General features: G+C 45.3%; 1 protein-coding gene across 1 annotated transcript in view; it reads left to right on the forward strand.

Annotated features, from left to right (window-relative positions):
• Ube4A (Ubiquitination factor E4A) overlaps nucleotides 1-16,728 on the forward strand; it is a 200,247-nt gene that overhangs the window by 161,530 nt on the left and 21,989 nt on the right. The window contains exon 11 of the mRNA XM_080280834.1: nucleotides 8,420-8,521. Within this exon, the coding sequence (XP_080136960.1) occupies nucleotides 8,420-8,521 (102 nt within the window). The remainder of the gene's footprint in view (nucleotides 1-8,419; nucleotides 8,522-16,728) is intronic.

Consider the following 16,728-nt stretch of genomic DNA (forward strand, 5'->3'; position numbering starts at 1 on the left):
AGGAAGAACCTCTGAAATATAGACCATTGTCCCTGACCAGCATGGTTGCAAAATTGTGCGACAGAATCCTGAAGACAGATGGATAAAATATCTGGAGGAGATGAACATTTTGGCAGAAAGTCAGTTTGGATTCAGAAGTGGAAGGTCATGTATTTCCAACATTTAAGCTTCTACTCAAGGGCGATTGACATGCTATAAGAGAGAGAGAGTTGGGTGGATTGTGTGTATTTAGAATTGGAGAAAGCCTTTGAAAAAGTACCCCACAAGCAACTAATGTGGAAATTGGAACACATAGGAAGACTGAAGGGGTACCTCTTAGAGTAGATGAGAGACTTCTTGAGGGGCAGACAAATGAGGACAGTAGTTAAAGACAGGATGTCTGGATGGAGGGAAGCACAGGAACAAGTGGAGTCCCACAGGGCTCGGTGTTAGCACTTGTAATGTTCCTGAATTGTGTAAACGAAATGGTAGATAGAATGAACAGTTATGCAAATCTGTCTGCTGATGATGCAAAGATTATGAGGAGAGTAGAAGTTGAAGAAGACTGTAAAATGCTGCAGGAGGACCTGGGTAGGATTCATGAGTGGATCCAAATGTGGGAAATGAAATTCAATGCAAAAAAAAAATGAATCTATCTCTATCTATCTATTGTCAGACGCCTCAATCCCGTTTGGGGTGGCCACAAACAAATCGCCTCCAAGTCGCCCTGTCCCCCGCCATTTCACTGCCCTGCTCCCAATTCACACCCCCCTCTCTCATATACCTCTCCACCCCATCTCTCCATCTCATCCTCGGCCTCCCCCTCCCTCTTCCCCCCTCCACCTCACTCACATACACTCTTTTCGTCAGTCTTTCACCCTCCATTCTCTCCACGTGGCCAAACCACCTCAGTGTGTTCCTCATAACGCTTCCTATCACATCCACATTCACACCACCACCACAACGCTCCTTTATATCCTCATTCGTCATCCTGTCTCTCCATGTGACTCCACAGGCTCCTCTTAAATAACTTATTTCCACTGCTGTCACTCTTGACTTGTGTCCTTCCAACAACGTCCAGGCTTCACTTCCATACGTTAGAGTTGGTATCACAATACTGTCATGTAGTAACTTTTTCACTTCCATGCTCATTCCTTGTTTCTTATCACTGCTTTAAAAAAACCAGCAACCTTTCTTCCTTGCTGTACCCTTTCAAGCACTTCACCCTCCAAACCTCCATCCATACTCATCACACTACCCAAGTACTTAAACGTTCTCACATTTTCCAATTCCTCACCATCCAACCTTGCTGTACATTCACTGACTTCACCTCTCTCAAAGACCATCACTTTACTTTTCCCTACATTCATCTTTAGATTCCGTTTCGTACACACTCTCCCAAACTCATCCACCAAGCCTTGCAGCTCCCTTTCATCTTCACTCAACAACACAGTATCATCTGCAAACAACAGTACAGGGAGTTTCCAAACACTATCCTCTCTCACCAGGGCCACTCCAACATCCGCTACCCTACCTTGTACCTCTTTTATTACCCCATCCATGTACAGATTGAACAGCCATGGAGACATGACACATCCCTGTTTGAACCCAACCTTCAAAGAGAAAAATTCACTCAGTTCACCATCCACAAGCACTGCAGCCTTCGCACCCTCGTACATACTGTTCACAGCATTCAGCAACTTCCCATGTACTTCATATATTCTTAACACTTTCCACAATCCTTGTCTATCCACCCTGTCATATGCTTTTTCCAAATCCATGAAAGCCGCATACAACTTTTTTCCCTTCTCTAGAAACTTTTCCACTAAAGATCTAAGAATGAATATCTGATCTACACAACCTCTTCCCTTTCTAAAGCCTCCCTGTTCTTCTCCTACTAATTCCTTTGTTATTTCCCTAACTCTGTCAATAAGTATCCTACCATATACTTTTCCTATTATACTAAGAAGACAAATGCCCCTATGATTACCACACACTTCTTTTTCCCCTTTTCCTTTGTACAAGGGAATAATTATACCTGACTTCCAATCCTCCGGGACTCTACCTTCCTCCCAGGCCAATCTGCACATCTTCCACATCCATTCTACTACTATCTCTCCCCCATGCTTCAGCATTTCACCACACACTTCATCAATTCCTGGGGCTTTCCCCGATTTAACTTTCTTCATTGCTTCCACAACTTCTATCCTACTGATTTCTTCCTGTCTTCTCACCTCCTTCCTTCTCCCAGCCATTCTCCAGCCACTTATACTCGCATTACTTCCATCCTCTATGTTCAACAATTCCTTAAAGTGTTCTCTCCATTTGCTCACTTTTTCTCCCTTCTCCACTAGTAATCTACCATTTTTATCTTTCACTCCCCTGCTAACTTCACTTCCATCCTGTCTTACTCTTTTCACCTCTTTCCAGAACATTTTCTTACAGTCCCTCCACTTTACACTCAAATTCCTTCCAAATTCCTCATCCACTCTCTTCTTACTCTCTCTTACTAATCTTTTCACCTCTCTCTTTCTTTCTACATATAACTCTATCTTCCGCCTCTCAACTTCTTCCACGCCCCTGTTTCTCATCCATTCATTGTATGCTTTCTTCTTTTGTGCCACAGCCTGTCTCACCTCTTCTGTCCACCACGCTGTTCCTTGCACCCCCCTTTGTCTTCTCTTCCTTCCACACACCACATCACATGCTGCACATATTTCTTCTGTAAATATCCTACACACACCTTCCACGTCTCCCATCTACTCCAATTCATATTTGCCCAATCGTTCCTCCACTTCTCTCTTATACTTTGCCTTTTTCTCATCCTCTTGTTACCTTTCCACTCTCCTTGCAACTACTCTTTCCTCTCGTCTTTCCCTTCTTCTATTCCTCCATCTTACTTGAATCCTAATTCTGGCCACCACCAAGTAGTGGTCAGAAAGTCCACTCCCCCAACCTCTATAAGCTCTTGCATCCATTACACATCTTCGCATCCTTTCATCCACACACACATAATCAATCATTGCCTTCCTTTCGTTCAGTTCACCACCCACCCTTCTCATCACTCGCCATGTATACCTGTGGATCATTTTATGCCTGAAGAGGGTATTGGCTATCACCAACCCCCTCCCAGATGTAAAATATTGGAAATAGGTAAAAGTGCCAAGAGATCAGCACTGAATTATTTGATGGGTAATGGGGTTGATTGCTCATGTAATGGCACACAGGGATGAGTGAGGCTGGTCACTCTCATCATAAATGTCAGGACCAACTGCCTAGCCCCGGGCTCCTACGCTCCTCATGGGGCAATGTAGCATTGGATGATGGATGGATGAACTAATCGCAAAAGTGAGAGAAGAGAAGGACTTGGGCATGCTGGTCCAGCATAATTTGTCACCTGAAAAGCACATTAACAAGATAGTTAGGGAGATATATAATGTGTTGACTAACATAAGAGTAGCATTTCATTACATGGATGAGATGATGAAAAAATTTGATTGTGGCCATGATCTGCCCCTGGTCAGAATATGTGGCAGTAGTGTAGTCCCTGCATAAGAGAAAAGATATAGACATGATAGAGAGATTACAAAGAACAGTAACCAATATGGTCCCTAGCCTGGCAGATCTGTTGTACAGGGAAAGGTTGGAAAAACTAAATCTGCCCACTTTAGAAGAAAGGAGAGAGAGGGGCAACATGATTGCAGTGTTCAGGACAACATTAGGGGTAGAAAAAATTGACAGAGAAGATCTGTTTGTATGGGATGAGAGAGCAACAAGAGGACATGGAATGAAACTGAAAATGCCAAGTTGCTTGAAGGATATCAAGAAATATTGTTTTCCTTAAAGATGCGTAGACCTGTGGAATAGCCTGGACAAAGAGATTGTCCAGTCTAAAAACTTAAAAGAGTTCAAAGCAAAATCTGACATCAGGAAAGAGAGACAAGACCCCACAAGTGTAGCTTATTTCCTGTATATCACAACTGGGTAAACACTAGGTAAATACCCCCTGGGGGTAGGGGGGGTTTTCAAGAATACTCCTCCAGTATCCCTACTTGTCGTATAAGGTGACTAAAAGGGTTGGAGGAGGGTTAGTGCTCCTTGCCGGAAAACAGCTAACTAAAAAGACGAACAGGAAGCCTCGGACAAGGACTGACCAAAAGGTGACGACCAAGGACCGAACAAAGGACATGGTACAGATCGCGACGTGGAATGTAAGGGGTGCGAATGATGAGGTGAAAAAGAGAGAGATTGTTCAGGTGCTTGAGGGTGTGAAAGTGGATGTATGTGGAGTAACTGAAACTAAATGGAAAGGAGAGAGTGTGAGAGAATGGGAGTATGGATGGGTATATGTGCAGGAGTAGGTGAGAATGAGAGGGCAAGAGAAGGAGTGTGTATTGTTGTGAGTAAAAGATGGAAGAAGTACATAAGAGAGTATGGATCAGTTGGGTCAAGGATTGTGTGGGTAAGATTGAAAGTTGGAATACAAATGTGGGCAATTGTGTGCGTGTATGCGCCAATGCAAGATTGTGCAAGCAGAGTGAGAGAAGAGTTCTGGACAAATGTGGAAGTGTGCATGGAAAAGTTTGGAAGGAATGAGAGAGTGTTTTTGATTGGTGATATGAATGGTAAAGTAGGGAATGTGAAGGTGGATGGAATAGTTGGTGAGTGGGGTGTGCCTGCTGAGATAAATGAGAATGGCAGTGCGTTAATGGACATGTGTGCAGGGAGGGGGTTGGTGATAGCCAATACCCTCTTCAGCCACAAAATGATCCACAGGTATACATGGCGAGTGATGAGAACTGAATGAAAAGAAGGCAATGATTGATTATGTGTGTGTGGATCAAAGGATGTGAAGATGTGTAATGGATGCAAGAGCTTATAGAGGTTTGGGGGTGTGGACTTTCTGACCACAACTTGGTGATGGCCAGAATAAAAATCCAAGTAAGAGGGAGAAATAGAGGAAGGGAAGGACGGGAGGAAGGAGTAGTAGCAAGGAGAACGGAAAGGTTACAAGAGGATGAGAAAAAGGCAGAATATAAGAGAGAAGTGGAGGAACGATTGGGCAAATATGAATTGGAGCAGATGGGAGACATGGAAGGTGTGTGCAAGATATTCACAGAAGAAATATGTACAGCATGTGATGTGGTGTGTGGGGTGAAGAGAAGACAGAGGGGGGTGCAAGGAACAGCATGGTGGAATGAAGAGGTGAGACAGGCTGTGGCACAAAAGAAGAAAGCATACAGTGAATGGATGAGAAATAGGGGTGTGGAAGAAGTTGAGAGGCGGAAGAGAGAACTATATGTAGAACGGAAGAGAGAGGTGAAAGATTAGTAAGAGAGAGTAAGAAGAGAGTGGATGAGGAATTTGGAAAGAATTTGAGTGTAAAGTGTAGGGACTGTAAGAAAATGTTCTGAAAAGAGGTGAAGAGAGTAAGACAGGGTGGAAGTGAAGTTAGTAGGGAAGTGAAAGATAAAAATGGTAGATTACTAGTGGAGAAGGGAGAAAAAGTGAGCAGATGGAGAGAACACTTTAAGGAATTGTTGAACATAGAGGATGGAAGTAATGCGAGTATAAGTGGCTGGCAGAAGGAGGGAGGTGAGAAGACAGGAAGAAATCAGTAGGATAGAAGTTGTGGAAGCAATGAAGAAAGTCAAATTGGGGAAAGCCCTAGGAGTTGATGGAGTTTGTGGTGAAATGCTGAAGCATGGGGAAGAAATAATAATAGAATGGATGTGGAAGATGTGCAGATATGCCTGGGAGGAAGGTAGAGTCCCGGAGGATTGGAAGTCAGGTATAATTTTTCCCTTGTACAAAGGAAAAGGGGAAATGAAGTGTGTGGTAATCATAGGGGCATTTGTCTTCTTCGTGTAATAGGAAAAGTATATGGTAGGATACTTATTGACAGAGTTAGGGAAATAACAAAGGAATTAGTTGGAGAAGAACAGGGAGGCTTTAGAAAGGGAAGAGGTTGTGTAGATCAGATATTCATTCTTAGATCTTTTGTGGAAAAGTTTCTAGAGAAGGGAAAGAAGTTGTATACGGCCTTCATGGATTTGGAGAAAGCATATGACAGGGTGGATAGCCAAGGATTGTGGAAAATATTAAGAATATATGGAGTAGATGGGAGGTTGTTGAATGCTGTGAAGAATATGTATGATGGTGTAAAGGTTGCAGTGCGTGTGGATGGTGAACTGAGTGAATTTTTCTCTTTGAAGGTTGGGTTGAAACAGGGATGTGTCATGTCTCCATGGTTGTTCAATCTGTACATGGATGGGGTAATAAAAGAGATACAAGGTAGGGCAGTGGATGTTGGAGTGGCCCTAGTGAGAGAGGGTAGTGTTTGGAAACTCCCTTTACTATTGTTTGCGGATGATACTGTGTTGTTAAGTGAAGATGAAAGGAAGCTGCAAGGCTTGGTGGATGAGTTTGGGAGTGTGTGTAAGAAACGGAATCTAAAGGTGAATGTAGGGAAGAGTAAAGTGATGGTCTTTGAGAGAGGTGAAGTCAGTGAATGTACAGTGAGTTTGGATGGTGAGGAAATGGAAAATGTGAGTACGTTTAAATATTTGGGTAGTGTGATGAGTAAGGATGGAAGTTTGGAGGGTGAAGTGCTTGAAAGGGTACAACAAGGAAGAAAGGTTGCTGGTTCCTTGAAAGCAGTGATAAGAAGCAGGGAAGTGAGCATGGAAGTGAAAAAGTTACTACATGACAGTATTGTGATACCAACTATAACGTATGGAAATGAAGCTTGGACGTTGTTGGAAGGACACAAGTCAAGAGTGAGAGCAGTGGAAATGAGTTATTTAAGAGGAGCCTGTGGAGTCACATGGAGAGACAGGCTGACAAATGAGGCTATAAAGGAGCGTTGTGGTGTGGATGTGGATGTGATAGGAAGCATTAGGAGGAATACTCTGAGATGGTTTGGGCATGTGGAGAGGATGGATGGTGAGAGTCTGATGAGGAGAGTGTATGTGCATGAGTTGGAGGGGGAGAGAGGGAGGGGGAGGCCAAGGATGAGATGGAGGGTTGGAGTGGAGATGTATATAAGAGAGGGGGGGGGGATGAGTTGGGAGTAGGGCAGTGAAATGGCGGGGGACAAGGGGACGTGGAGACGATTTGTTTGTGGCCACTCCGTGCGGGATTGAGGCACCTAGCAATAGATAGATAGATAGACATTTATATATACAGTACACAGTATATGTACAGTATATACATATGTTTCTCTCCACTTTGACAGTGCTGTTGCCTGCCTGAGATATAATCACTTTTGTTATATCCACAATTTCCCCGAACCCTTGAGCCCCTTTCCGTCTCACCACTTCCTGAATCTGTCCTCTGCCTCCCTTTCATTCCCAGCAGTCAGTACCAAGTTATCAGCATACTACATCTTCCGTGGGTGTCCATTTCTTAAATCATGTTAGAGGGCTCTTGGTTATTGTGCACTTGGTTGTATTGGTTTTTATCATCACTGCAAGATGAAAATCTGCACTTCTTCTGTGATCACGCACTTTCTTACTAAAAAGCTACTGTACATTATTGCACACCTGACCTGGATCTGCTGACAAAGATGCTGGAAAGTCTGTGGTTTCTGATGGCTTTGAGAGATTCAAAGGTGAAGCTCTACGTGAGGAGTCAGTCCCAGATGGTGGAGACCACTAAGTCTCCACCCCCTTGCCTCAGAACCCTTTACCTCATGTCCCATCTCATGTCTCTGTGTGGTATATATTTCTTCATTATGGTGCCCTTTTCATCATTTTCTGTGACTCTGTCTATGCCTAGATGTGTTTCTGATACATACCATAACAGTATGTATTAAATGGGTGTAAATCGTTGTATGAGGGAAAATTTAGGTTTATAAGTGGGGTCCCCAGTACCAGTTAGGATAAATACCATAGGTTTAGTGCTTCATTATCACGCAGTTTCATTATCACACATTAGGCACAGTACCAGTTATTCACAATATGTGTAATTTTTTGTATCCATGTGATTTTTTTAGCTTCATATGTAAACTTCACTAATCTGGAAAATGTCATCAGTCCATGAAGATCAGAGTCGCAGGCATTAGTTGATTCATGGCTGATAGATATACGATTTATTTGTTTTGTTTATAAAGGCTCCAACGTGCTTGCATGTGTTGGCCTTGGTCACCTAATGGTGGTTCTCCACATTGCTCTGTATCTGGCAGCCTCCCTATTTAGTCCCTTATCCCTGAGGTCATAAACTATTACCTCATCCCAGGTTTTGTTTTTGGTCTGCCTGTTGCAACTGTACTCCCGAAATTCACACTTCTTACTTTCCAGAAGGAATGTTGATAGCTAGGTGCAGTATACTGTAAATGGACTAACAGAGTAAACAGATATGTTGGATAGATTTAAACAAATAAGTTGGGTAGGTAACTGAATAGATAGCCAGAGGTGTGCTAATTCTCTGTTTCCACCAGATACCTGAGATGTTTACGCACAGCACCCTGGTTGACCGAATGGCAGCCATGTTGAATTATTTCCTCTCCACTCTTGTTGGCCCCAAGCAACGCAACCTCAAGGTGGGTATGATGGAGAGAGGAAGGTGGGTATGGTGGAGGGAGGAAGGTGGGTATGGTGGAGGGAGGAAGGTGGGTATGGTGTAGGGAGGAAGGTGGGTATGGTGTAGGGAGGAAGGTGGGTATGGTGTAGGGAGGAAGGTGGGTATGGTGTAGGGAGGAAGGTGGGTATGGTGTAGGGAGGAAGGTGGGTATGGTGTAGGGAGGAAGGTGATTATGATGAAGGGAGGCAGATGGGTATGGTGTAGGGAGGCAGATGGGTATGGTGTAGGGAGGAAGGTGATTATGATGGAGAGAGGTAGATGGGTATGGTTTAGGGAGGAAGGTGGATGTGGTGGAGGGAGGAAGATGGGTATGGTGGAGGGAGGATGGTGGATGTGGTGGAGGGAGGAAGGTGGATGTGGTGGAGGGAGGAAGGTGGATGTGGTGGAGGGAGGTAGATGGGTATGGTGGAGGGTGGAAGGTGGATGTGGTGGAGGGAGGTAGATAGGTATGGTGGAGGGTGGAAGGTGGATGTGGTGGAGGGAGGAAGGCAGATGTGGTGGAGGGAGGAAGGTGGATGTGGTGGAGAGAGGAAGGCAGATGTGGTGGAGGGAGGAAGGTGGATGTGGTGGAGGGAGGAAGGCAGATGTGGTGGAGGGAGGAAGGTGGATGTGGTGGAGGGAGGAAGGTGGATGTGGTGGAGGGAGGAAGGTGGATGTGGTGGAGGGAGGAAGGTGGATGTGGTGGAGGAAGGCAGATGAGGTGTAGGGAGGAAGGTGGGTATGGTGGAGGGAGGAAGGTGGATGTGGTGGAGGGAGGAAGGTGGGTATGGTGGAGGGAGGGAGGTGAATGTGGTGGAGGGAGGAAGGTGGATGTGGTGGAGGGAGGAAGGTGGATGTGGTGGAGGAAGGCAGATGAGGTGTAGGGAGGAAGGTGGGTATGGTGGAGGGAGGAAGGTGGATGTGGTGGAGGGAGGAAGGTGGATGTGGTGGAGGAAGGCAGATGAGGTGTAGGGAGGAAGGTGGGTATGGTGGAGGGAGGAAGGTGGATGTGGTGGAGGAAGGCAGATGAGGTGTAGGGAGGAAGGTGGGTATGGTGGAGGGAGGAAGGTGGATGTGGTGGAGGGAGGAAGGTGGGTATGGTGGAGGGAGGGAGGTGAATGTGGTGGAGGGAGGAAGGTGGTAATGGTGGAGGGAGGAAGGTGGGTATAGTGGAGGGAGGAAGGTGGGTATGGTGTAGGGAAGATTGTGGATATGGTGTAGGGAGGAAGGTGGGTATGGTGTAGGGAGGAAGGTGGGTATGGTGTAGGGAGGAAGGTGGATATGGTGTAGGGAGGAAGGTGGGTATGGTGTAGGGAGGAAGGTGGGTATGGTGTAGGGAAGATTGTGGATATGGTGTAGGGAGGAAGGTGGGTATGGTGTAGGGAGGAAGGTGGGTATGGTGTAGGGAGGAAGGTGGATATGGTGTAGGGAGGAAGGTGGGTATGGTGTAGGGAGGAAGGTGGATATGGTGTAGGGAGGAAGGTGGGTATGGTGTAGGGAGGAAGGTGGGTATGGTGTAGGGAGGAAGGTGGGTATGGTGTAGGGAGGAAGGTGGGTATGGTGTAGGGAGGAAGGTGGGTATGGTGTAGGGAGGAAGGTGGGTATGGTGGAGGGAGGAAGGTGGGTATGGTGGAGGGAGGAAGGTGGGTATGGTGTAGGGAGGAAGGTGGGTATGGTGGAGGGAGGAATGTGGGTATGGTGGAGGGAGGAAGATGGTATGGTGGAGGTGGAGACATTGATTGGTTTGAAAGGTAGCTGTAGTAGTAGAGGAACACCAGTCTGTTCAGCTGAACAGACCCATCAACTGCAGGCAAGCAACTACCCCTACAGGTCCATCCTGAACAGTGAATTGATGCACGCTTATGGTGGACAGCAATTAGCCACAGTGAGGCTCAGGCAAGAATATGGAGATTTAGCTCCTGGATGGATGTCACATTTTCGTCTCTCTCCAGTTAACTCCTAAAGCATTGACTGACAATTGCCAGTTTGCAAGTTTGCCATGTAGAGTCCTATGACTGACGATCATTGAAGGTCTGTCAAAAATTGCCGAGCAGTAAGCCAACCCCTTTTATGACGTACATGATTCATACCCAATCAGAACTAGGGGATGAAGTGGTGGGAAGGAAGATTCTGCCCCCTCACCTGGTCTGTGGGGGGACCCCCCCCCCAGCCACTTCTCCACCTCCCTCTGGCTGATTGGATACCGCCTGCTCTCCCCTGTCACCCAAACTACTCACCAATAACACATCTACATCATATAGTGGGGTGTCTCATGCTCCCCCCCTCCACCACCCTCCATCCCCCCCTTTGTATCGAATGGCATGGCAATTGTCCTGATATGATTATTTTCTGTGTGTTTCCTCTCACATAATACCCCCACACCACCTCCCTCATATTGGGGGTAAGTTTCATTCCTCTCTCCCCCATCAGAGACCCCCCCACCCCACCTCCACCTTCCTCCCTTCCTATCATTTATCCTGAATATGACGCAGTAATTTCACTGCCATGATCGGCCTGTGTCTGTCTACTCTCGCCAAAATTGTTTTTTGCTTTTTCCTTGGTGGTAGGTGGGGGCGCTCACCATCCACCCACTCGATGTAGTGCTGCTTTGGGTGTACAGGCCCTGTCACACATACGCAACTCAAGGGTCGACCGCGGCGTGACTCAAGGTCTTGTCCTAGTTGGCTCCCATGCCTCCCGACTGGCCCCGAGTCTGCTTTGCTCATGACTGCCTCATGACCGCGTCACGACTGCCTCACGACCGGTCGTGACGTCCTCAAGAACGCGACAAGATCGCGAGGCGACGGAGCTACGAGTCTTCAAATTTGAAATTTAATGGATTTTTGTCAGCCATGACTGTGACATAACCACCCACGAACGCAACACGACTGCGTGACGCATTTGGGGAATGCACCACGACCCCCCGTGGAGGCGTAGAAGGCATGGCAGACGGCTAGGGTGATGCGTGGAGGCAGGTGGCCAAGTGTGAACTGATGGTAGGCGCGGCCCTGTCGTGGTATATATGCCGCGCGCTCGAGGACTCGCAGTTGCCATGTGTGACTGGTGTTGCCACCTCTCTGCCCAGACTATGTTTCCTGCCGAGACTCTTGGCACACTGTTTGCGCAGTCTTGACTTGGGTATAGCCCAGATGTCATGTGGTCTTGTTGCACTTGTCACGTGATCGTGAGCCATGATTCCGATTTGCTGAATGAACTGTCAGAGGCACTGTCTGGTCATGGTCGGCAACTCGTCACCCAGTCGTGACGCAGTCGTAATGGTGTTTTTTGTTGGCGTCTGCATCATGAAAGCTACGACTGCATCACGATGCATCCAATTGAGCTAGACTGCTTCACGACCAACCTACGACACTCCCGACACTGATGCAACCGTGACACGACTTATGGCAAGTCATGAGGCAGCCAGGATTTTTTAACTTGCGCATTAAAAAATCATGAGGCATGATGAGTCATCCCAGCGGCTCACGAGCACCCTAAAGAGTCCAGGCTTTGTTGGCGAATTATGGGATGATTGATGAAAAACTGTGGTACGACCTTGAGTCGCACCCCGGTCGGCCCTTGAGTTGCGTATGTGTGACAGGGGCTTATCTCTTCTGTTTTTCTTTCCTTCATTCAGTTCTCATCCTTCTGCCTACTGATGACTTTGCACTCGCACTTCTGTCTCTCTTTCCTTCATTCTTTCCTCTTCATTCTGCCTGTGGGTGACTGTACACTGAGTGACAAGCCAAATGGTTTCTGTACACCAGGAAACCATTTACTATGCTGGGTGGTAACCACATAACCAAATTATGGTGCCTGGTGATTTAGTGGGTAATTAAGGCGCTTCAATTGGATTGAGCCTGTGTAGGTTTATATCCAAAGGGTGGTTGGGGTTTATTGCTCTCATAATGCCACCCAGAGATGAGTGAGGCTGGTCACTTTCATCTTAAAAGTCAGGACCAGTCTGCCTAGCCCCAGGCTCTTAACGCTGCTCATGGGGCAACATAGGATAGGGTGATGGGTGAATGGATGGAATTTTTAAATCTTTACTCATGCTGACTCCTGCACCTAGTTTCATCAATAGAGCCATATTTTACATTTATTTCATTGTTATTTATTATATATATACATATTTTTTTTGTAAGGGTCTGCAACGAACTTTAGGTTTTTGCCAAATTTTTTTGTTTTTATTTTTTTTTCTTTTTACTCTTGCTGACCCCTACACATAGTTTCATCACTAAAAATATATTTTACGTTGATTTAACCCCTTAACTGCGGGGCGTCACTTTCGTGACGCTTGGGAGCAAGGGATCATACCGCGGGGCGTCGCTTTTGTGATTCTGTGTTATTTTGAATTCACCCGGGCTTCCAAGTGGGGGCTTGTATCATCTATCAGTACTGCCAATGTCCAACACTAGTCAGCACTCCTAATCTCATCTGTACTCCCATCCATTGTTGACAATTTAGCCATTTCTCCCCGTTCTTGACTCCCCTCCCTACCCCCCCTCCATTACCCTATCCTCTCGCCTGCCCGGCCGTGCTACGCTAAGTAAATCTTCCCTGGAATTTTTCACTGATTTCATCCATTGAAATAAGCCCTATGTCCTATTCTTATACCAAATAATATATACAAGAAAGAAATAAGGTAAGTGAGAGTGCCATACACCTGGAATTGGCTAATTATCACCTGACAACACCTCACGTGCACTCGTTCGCTAATTTTCGCTGTTTTTTTCCCCTTGAAATATGCTGTATAATCTATTTTCGTAATAAATATACATTAAGGTGGGAAGGGAGAAGCCTAAGTGATATTTACATTCACCTGGAACTACCTAATTTATAATGTATTGTCTAGATTTCCTGCCAATCATATCAGTGCTAGACAAAGCTGTTTCAAGATATAACATTGGTAGCTCTGAATATATATCTCCTAAGTAGGCCTCTAATCTATTTTCGTAATAAATATACATGTAAGGAGGGAAGGGAGAAGCCTAAGTGATACAGTAGAACCTCTCTCATTCGGACTATATGGGGGGAAGGGTTGTCCGAATTAGCAGATTGTCCGGACCATCAGGGTAATCTCCAGTTCATACCAAAAACTATCTACATATGGTATGTTTGTTAATTATTAACATATGTGGCATGTGTCAACCCTATGTAACTGCAAAAGATGAAAGGATACTAAAATAACCAAACTAATCATGTACGATAGTTTTGTACTGCATAATTTACAGGTAAGGCCATGACAAGAAACTAGCCTACATTTTAAATTGTAGTAAGTGACTAAGGCCCGTGTAGGCAAAAAAATAAATTAATTAATTAACTGTAATATTTGGAATAAAAATAAAACTTATGTAGGCAAAAAATACATTGTCATCTTTGGCATATTGATACCGCCCATCTGGGCAAGAAGCTAATGTTTGATGTACAAGTAAAGCACATTTAAGTACAAAAAATAACCTACAGTAATCATTAAACACTGCAGAATATTCTGACCCATTTTTGTGTAAGCAAACTCCTCCTTTTAACACCTTTATTCATTGCAGAAGCTACACTTGCATTAAGGGGCATGGTAAAGATGATTAACTTTTGAAATACAGCGTAAAAATATAAATGGTTGGTGAACTAGTTGATGGAACGAATGCTAGTGTGTGTTTAAACAGGCGCCCATGTTGCAACCTAGCGTGATCCGAGACTAAACGAATGACAATCGCTTTCCGCGCTGATACTGAAAATGACTTTAGAATTACTTTCAACATATTTTTGGAGCTTACTATTTTTAAATTTTGTCCGAATTAACAGAAATCCGGATTAAAGGGGTCCGGACCAAAGAGGTTCTACTGTATTTACATTCACCTGGAACTACCAAATTTATAATGTATTGTCTAGATTTCCTGCCAATCATATCAGTGCTAGACTTAGCTGTTTCAAGAAGTAATATTGGTAACTCTGAATAACCCCTAGCAGGCCTCCACGCTGGTCCTCCGTTATCAGTTCACTCTCATCTTCCGAAGGGAGAGTACGTATGTTTCTTCTTGCTGACTTCAAGGCCTTTTTTCACCCCCATGCAAATGGCCCTGTGACCTTTACCCCCTACTAAACCTCGTGTGGAAAGAGGTAGAGGGCTGACAATTGATAAAAGAGTGACTACGATCTTTCTATTGAGTAAAGCAGTGCAAGTGGAATTGTAAATAATGTGTAAATAATGTGTAAACAGCAAGTGAAAGTAATGAATGTAAATATACGTGAACAATGGAAAATAGTTTTATAAGTTATTTCAAGTGACAGTGCACAACACAGTGTAAATAAAATAGAAATGTAAATAACGTAAATAAAATAGAGAACGTAAATAGAAATGTAAATTCGTTTTCGTTTTCGTTTTTAAAAGGCTCCAACATGCTTGCATGTGTCGGCCTTGGTCACCTAATGGCGGCTGTCCACGCTGCACGATCCATTGCAGCCTCCCTGTTCAGTCCCTTAACCCTAAGGTCACACTTAATGACCTCGTCCCATATCTTTCTCGGTCTACCCCTCATAACGCCACCCCCAATATTAACACTTCTCACCTTCCTGACCCAATTATCATCCCCCATCCTCTCCACATGTCCAAACCACCTCAATCTACCTCTCCTCATCACAACACCAATACACTCCAGTCCCATCCTACCTCTCAACTCTTCCATTGTAAACCCAGCCCCTCCAGGCCTTGGACGCAGGGACGCACTGCACATCCACCTAATCATTGTCATTTCTGTACGTCTGAGCCGGCGAATGTCTTCCTCCTTCACTGCCCAGGACTCACTGCCATACAGCATTACACTCCTAACACACGCTGCATACAAAGACCCCTTAGCACGTAGGGAGAGCCCCCTCAATGTCAGGAGAGGCAAGAGCTCCCTGAACTTCTTGCAACCACTTCTCACCCTAGCCACAGAGCTAGCTCCAGCCCCACCTCCAGCACACAACATGTCTCCTAAATAACAAAACTCTTCCACACACTCAAGAGATTCACCAGCAAGTTCAATCCTTTCACGTCTGACGATCTCCACCTGCTCACCCCGGCACGCCGTACACATAAAATCAGCATTATCTCGCAGTCTACCTCTGATACCACTACATCTCTTGTGCACCCATTTATCACACACACCGCACAAGATGGAATTACTTCCCACGCCCTTGTGGCAAACTGCACATGGCCACTCTCCCTCGTCTTTGACAGTACCGCCACCAACCCTAGATATCATCACTTTTGTTTTATCTGCATTTACCCTTAAACCCTTTTGCCCCATACCATCTCCACTTCCTAAACCTTTCCTCCGCCTCCCTTTCATTCTCTGCAATCAACACCAAATCATCAGCATACAACAACTCCCATGGGAGTCCGTTTCTAAAGTCACGTGAAAGGGCTTCAAGTACCATGATAAACAACATGGGACTCAAGACTGACCCCTGATGCACACCAACATTCACGGAAAACTCATCACTCAAATCTCCATTCACTCTCACCTGGGTGTGAGCACCCACATACATGGCCATAACCACCCTAACCAGCCACTCCTCCAAGCCAAGCTTTCTCATTGCCCACTTCACCACCTCTCTAGGGACTCTGTCAAAGGCCTTTTCCAAATCAACAAAAACAAAATAAAGATCCCTTCTCCTACCAATATATTTTTCCTGAAGCTGTCGAACAATGAATATGGCATCAGTGGTCCCCCTACCTGGCATAAACCCAAACTGAATCTCATCAATATTCACTCTTTCTCTAATCATACCTTCTAAAACTCTCTCCATTACCTTCATTATCTGATCTAAAAGCTTTATACCTCTATAATTTCCTCTTTCCAGGGCATCATCCTTCCCTTTATACACATTTACAATTACACTCTTCAGCCAGTCATCTGGGACAACACACTCATAAATAATCCTATTTATCAGGTCAGTGACTAAACTTACCCCTATATCGCCTGAGGCCTTAAACATTTCGGCAGTCAACCCAGACACACCTGCTGCCTTCCCCACCCTCATCCTGCCTATTGCCTCACTCACAGTAGCAGTATCAATCAAAGGCCAAGGGCCAGACACTGGATCTGCTGGCTCCAAACCTTCCCTGTCCCAGTCAAACTCCTCATTCAACAACCGGTTATAATGCTCTCTCCATGCATCTTTAATATCCTCACTGTTCACCACTAC

This window comes from Coenobita brevimanus, chromosome 86 (assembly GCF_032717465.1).
Source record: "Coenobita brevimanus isolate Jiangsu-jjx chromosome 86, ASM3271746v2, whole genome shotgun sequence".
NCBI classification, from domain to species: Eukaryota; Metazoa; Arthropoda; class Malacostraca; order Decapoda; family Coenobitidae; genus Coenobita; species Coenobita brevimanus.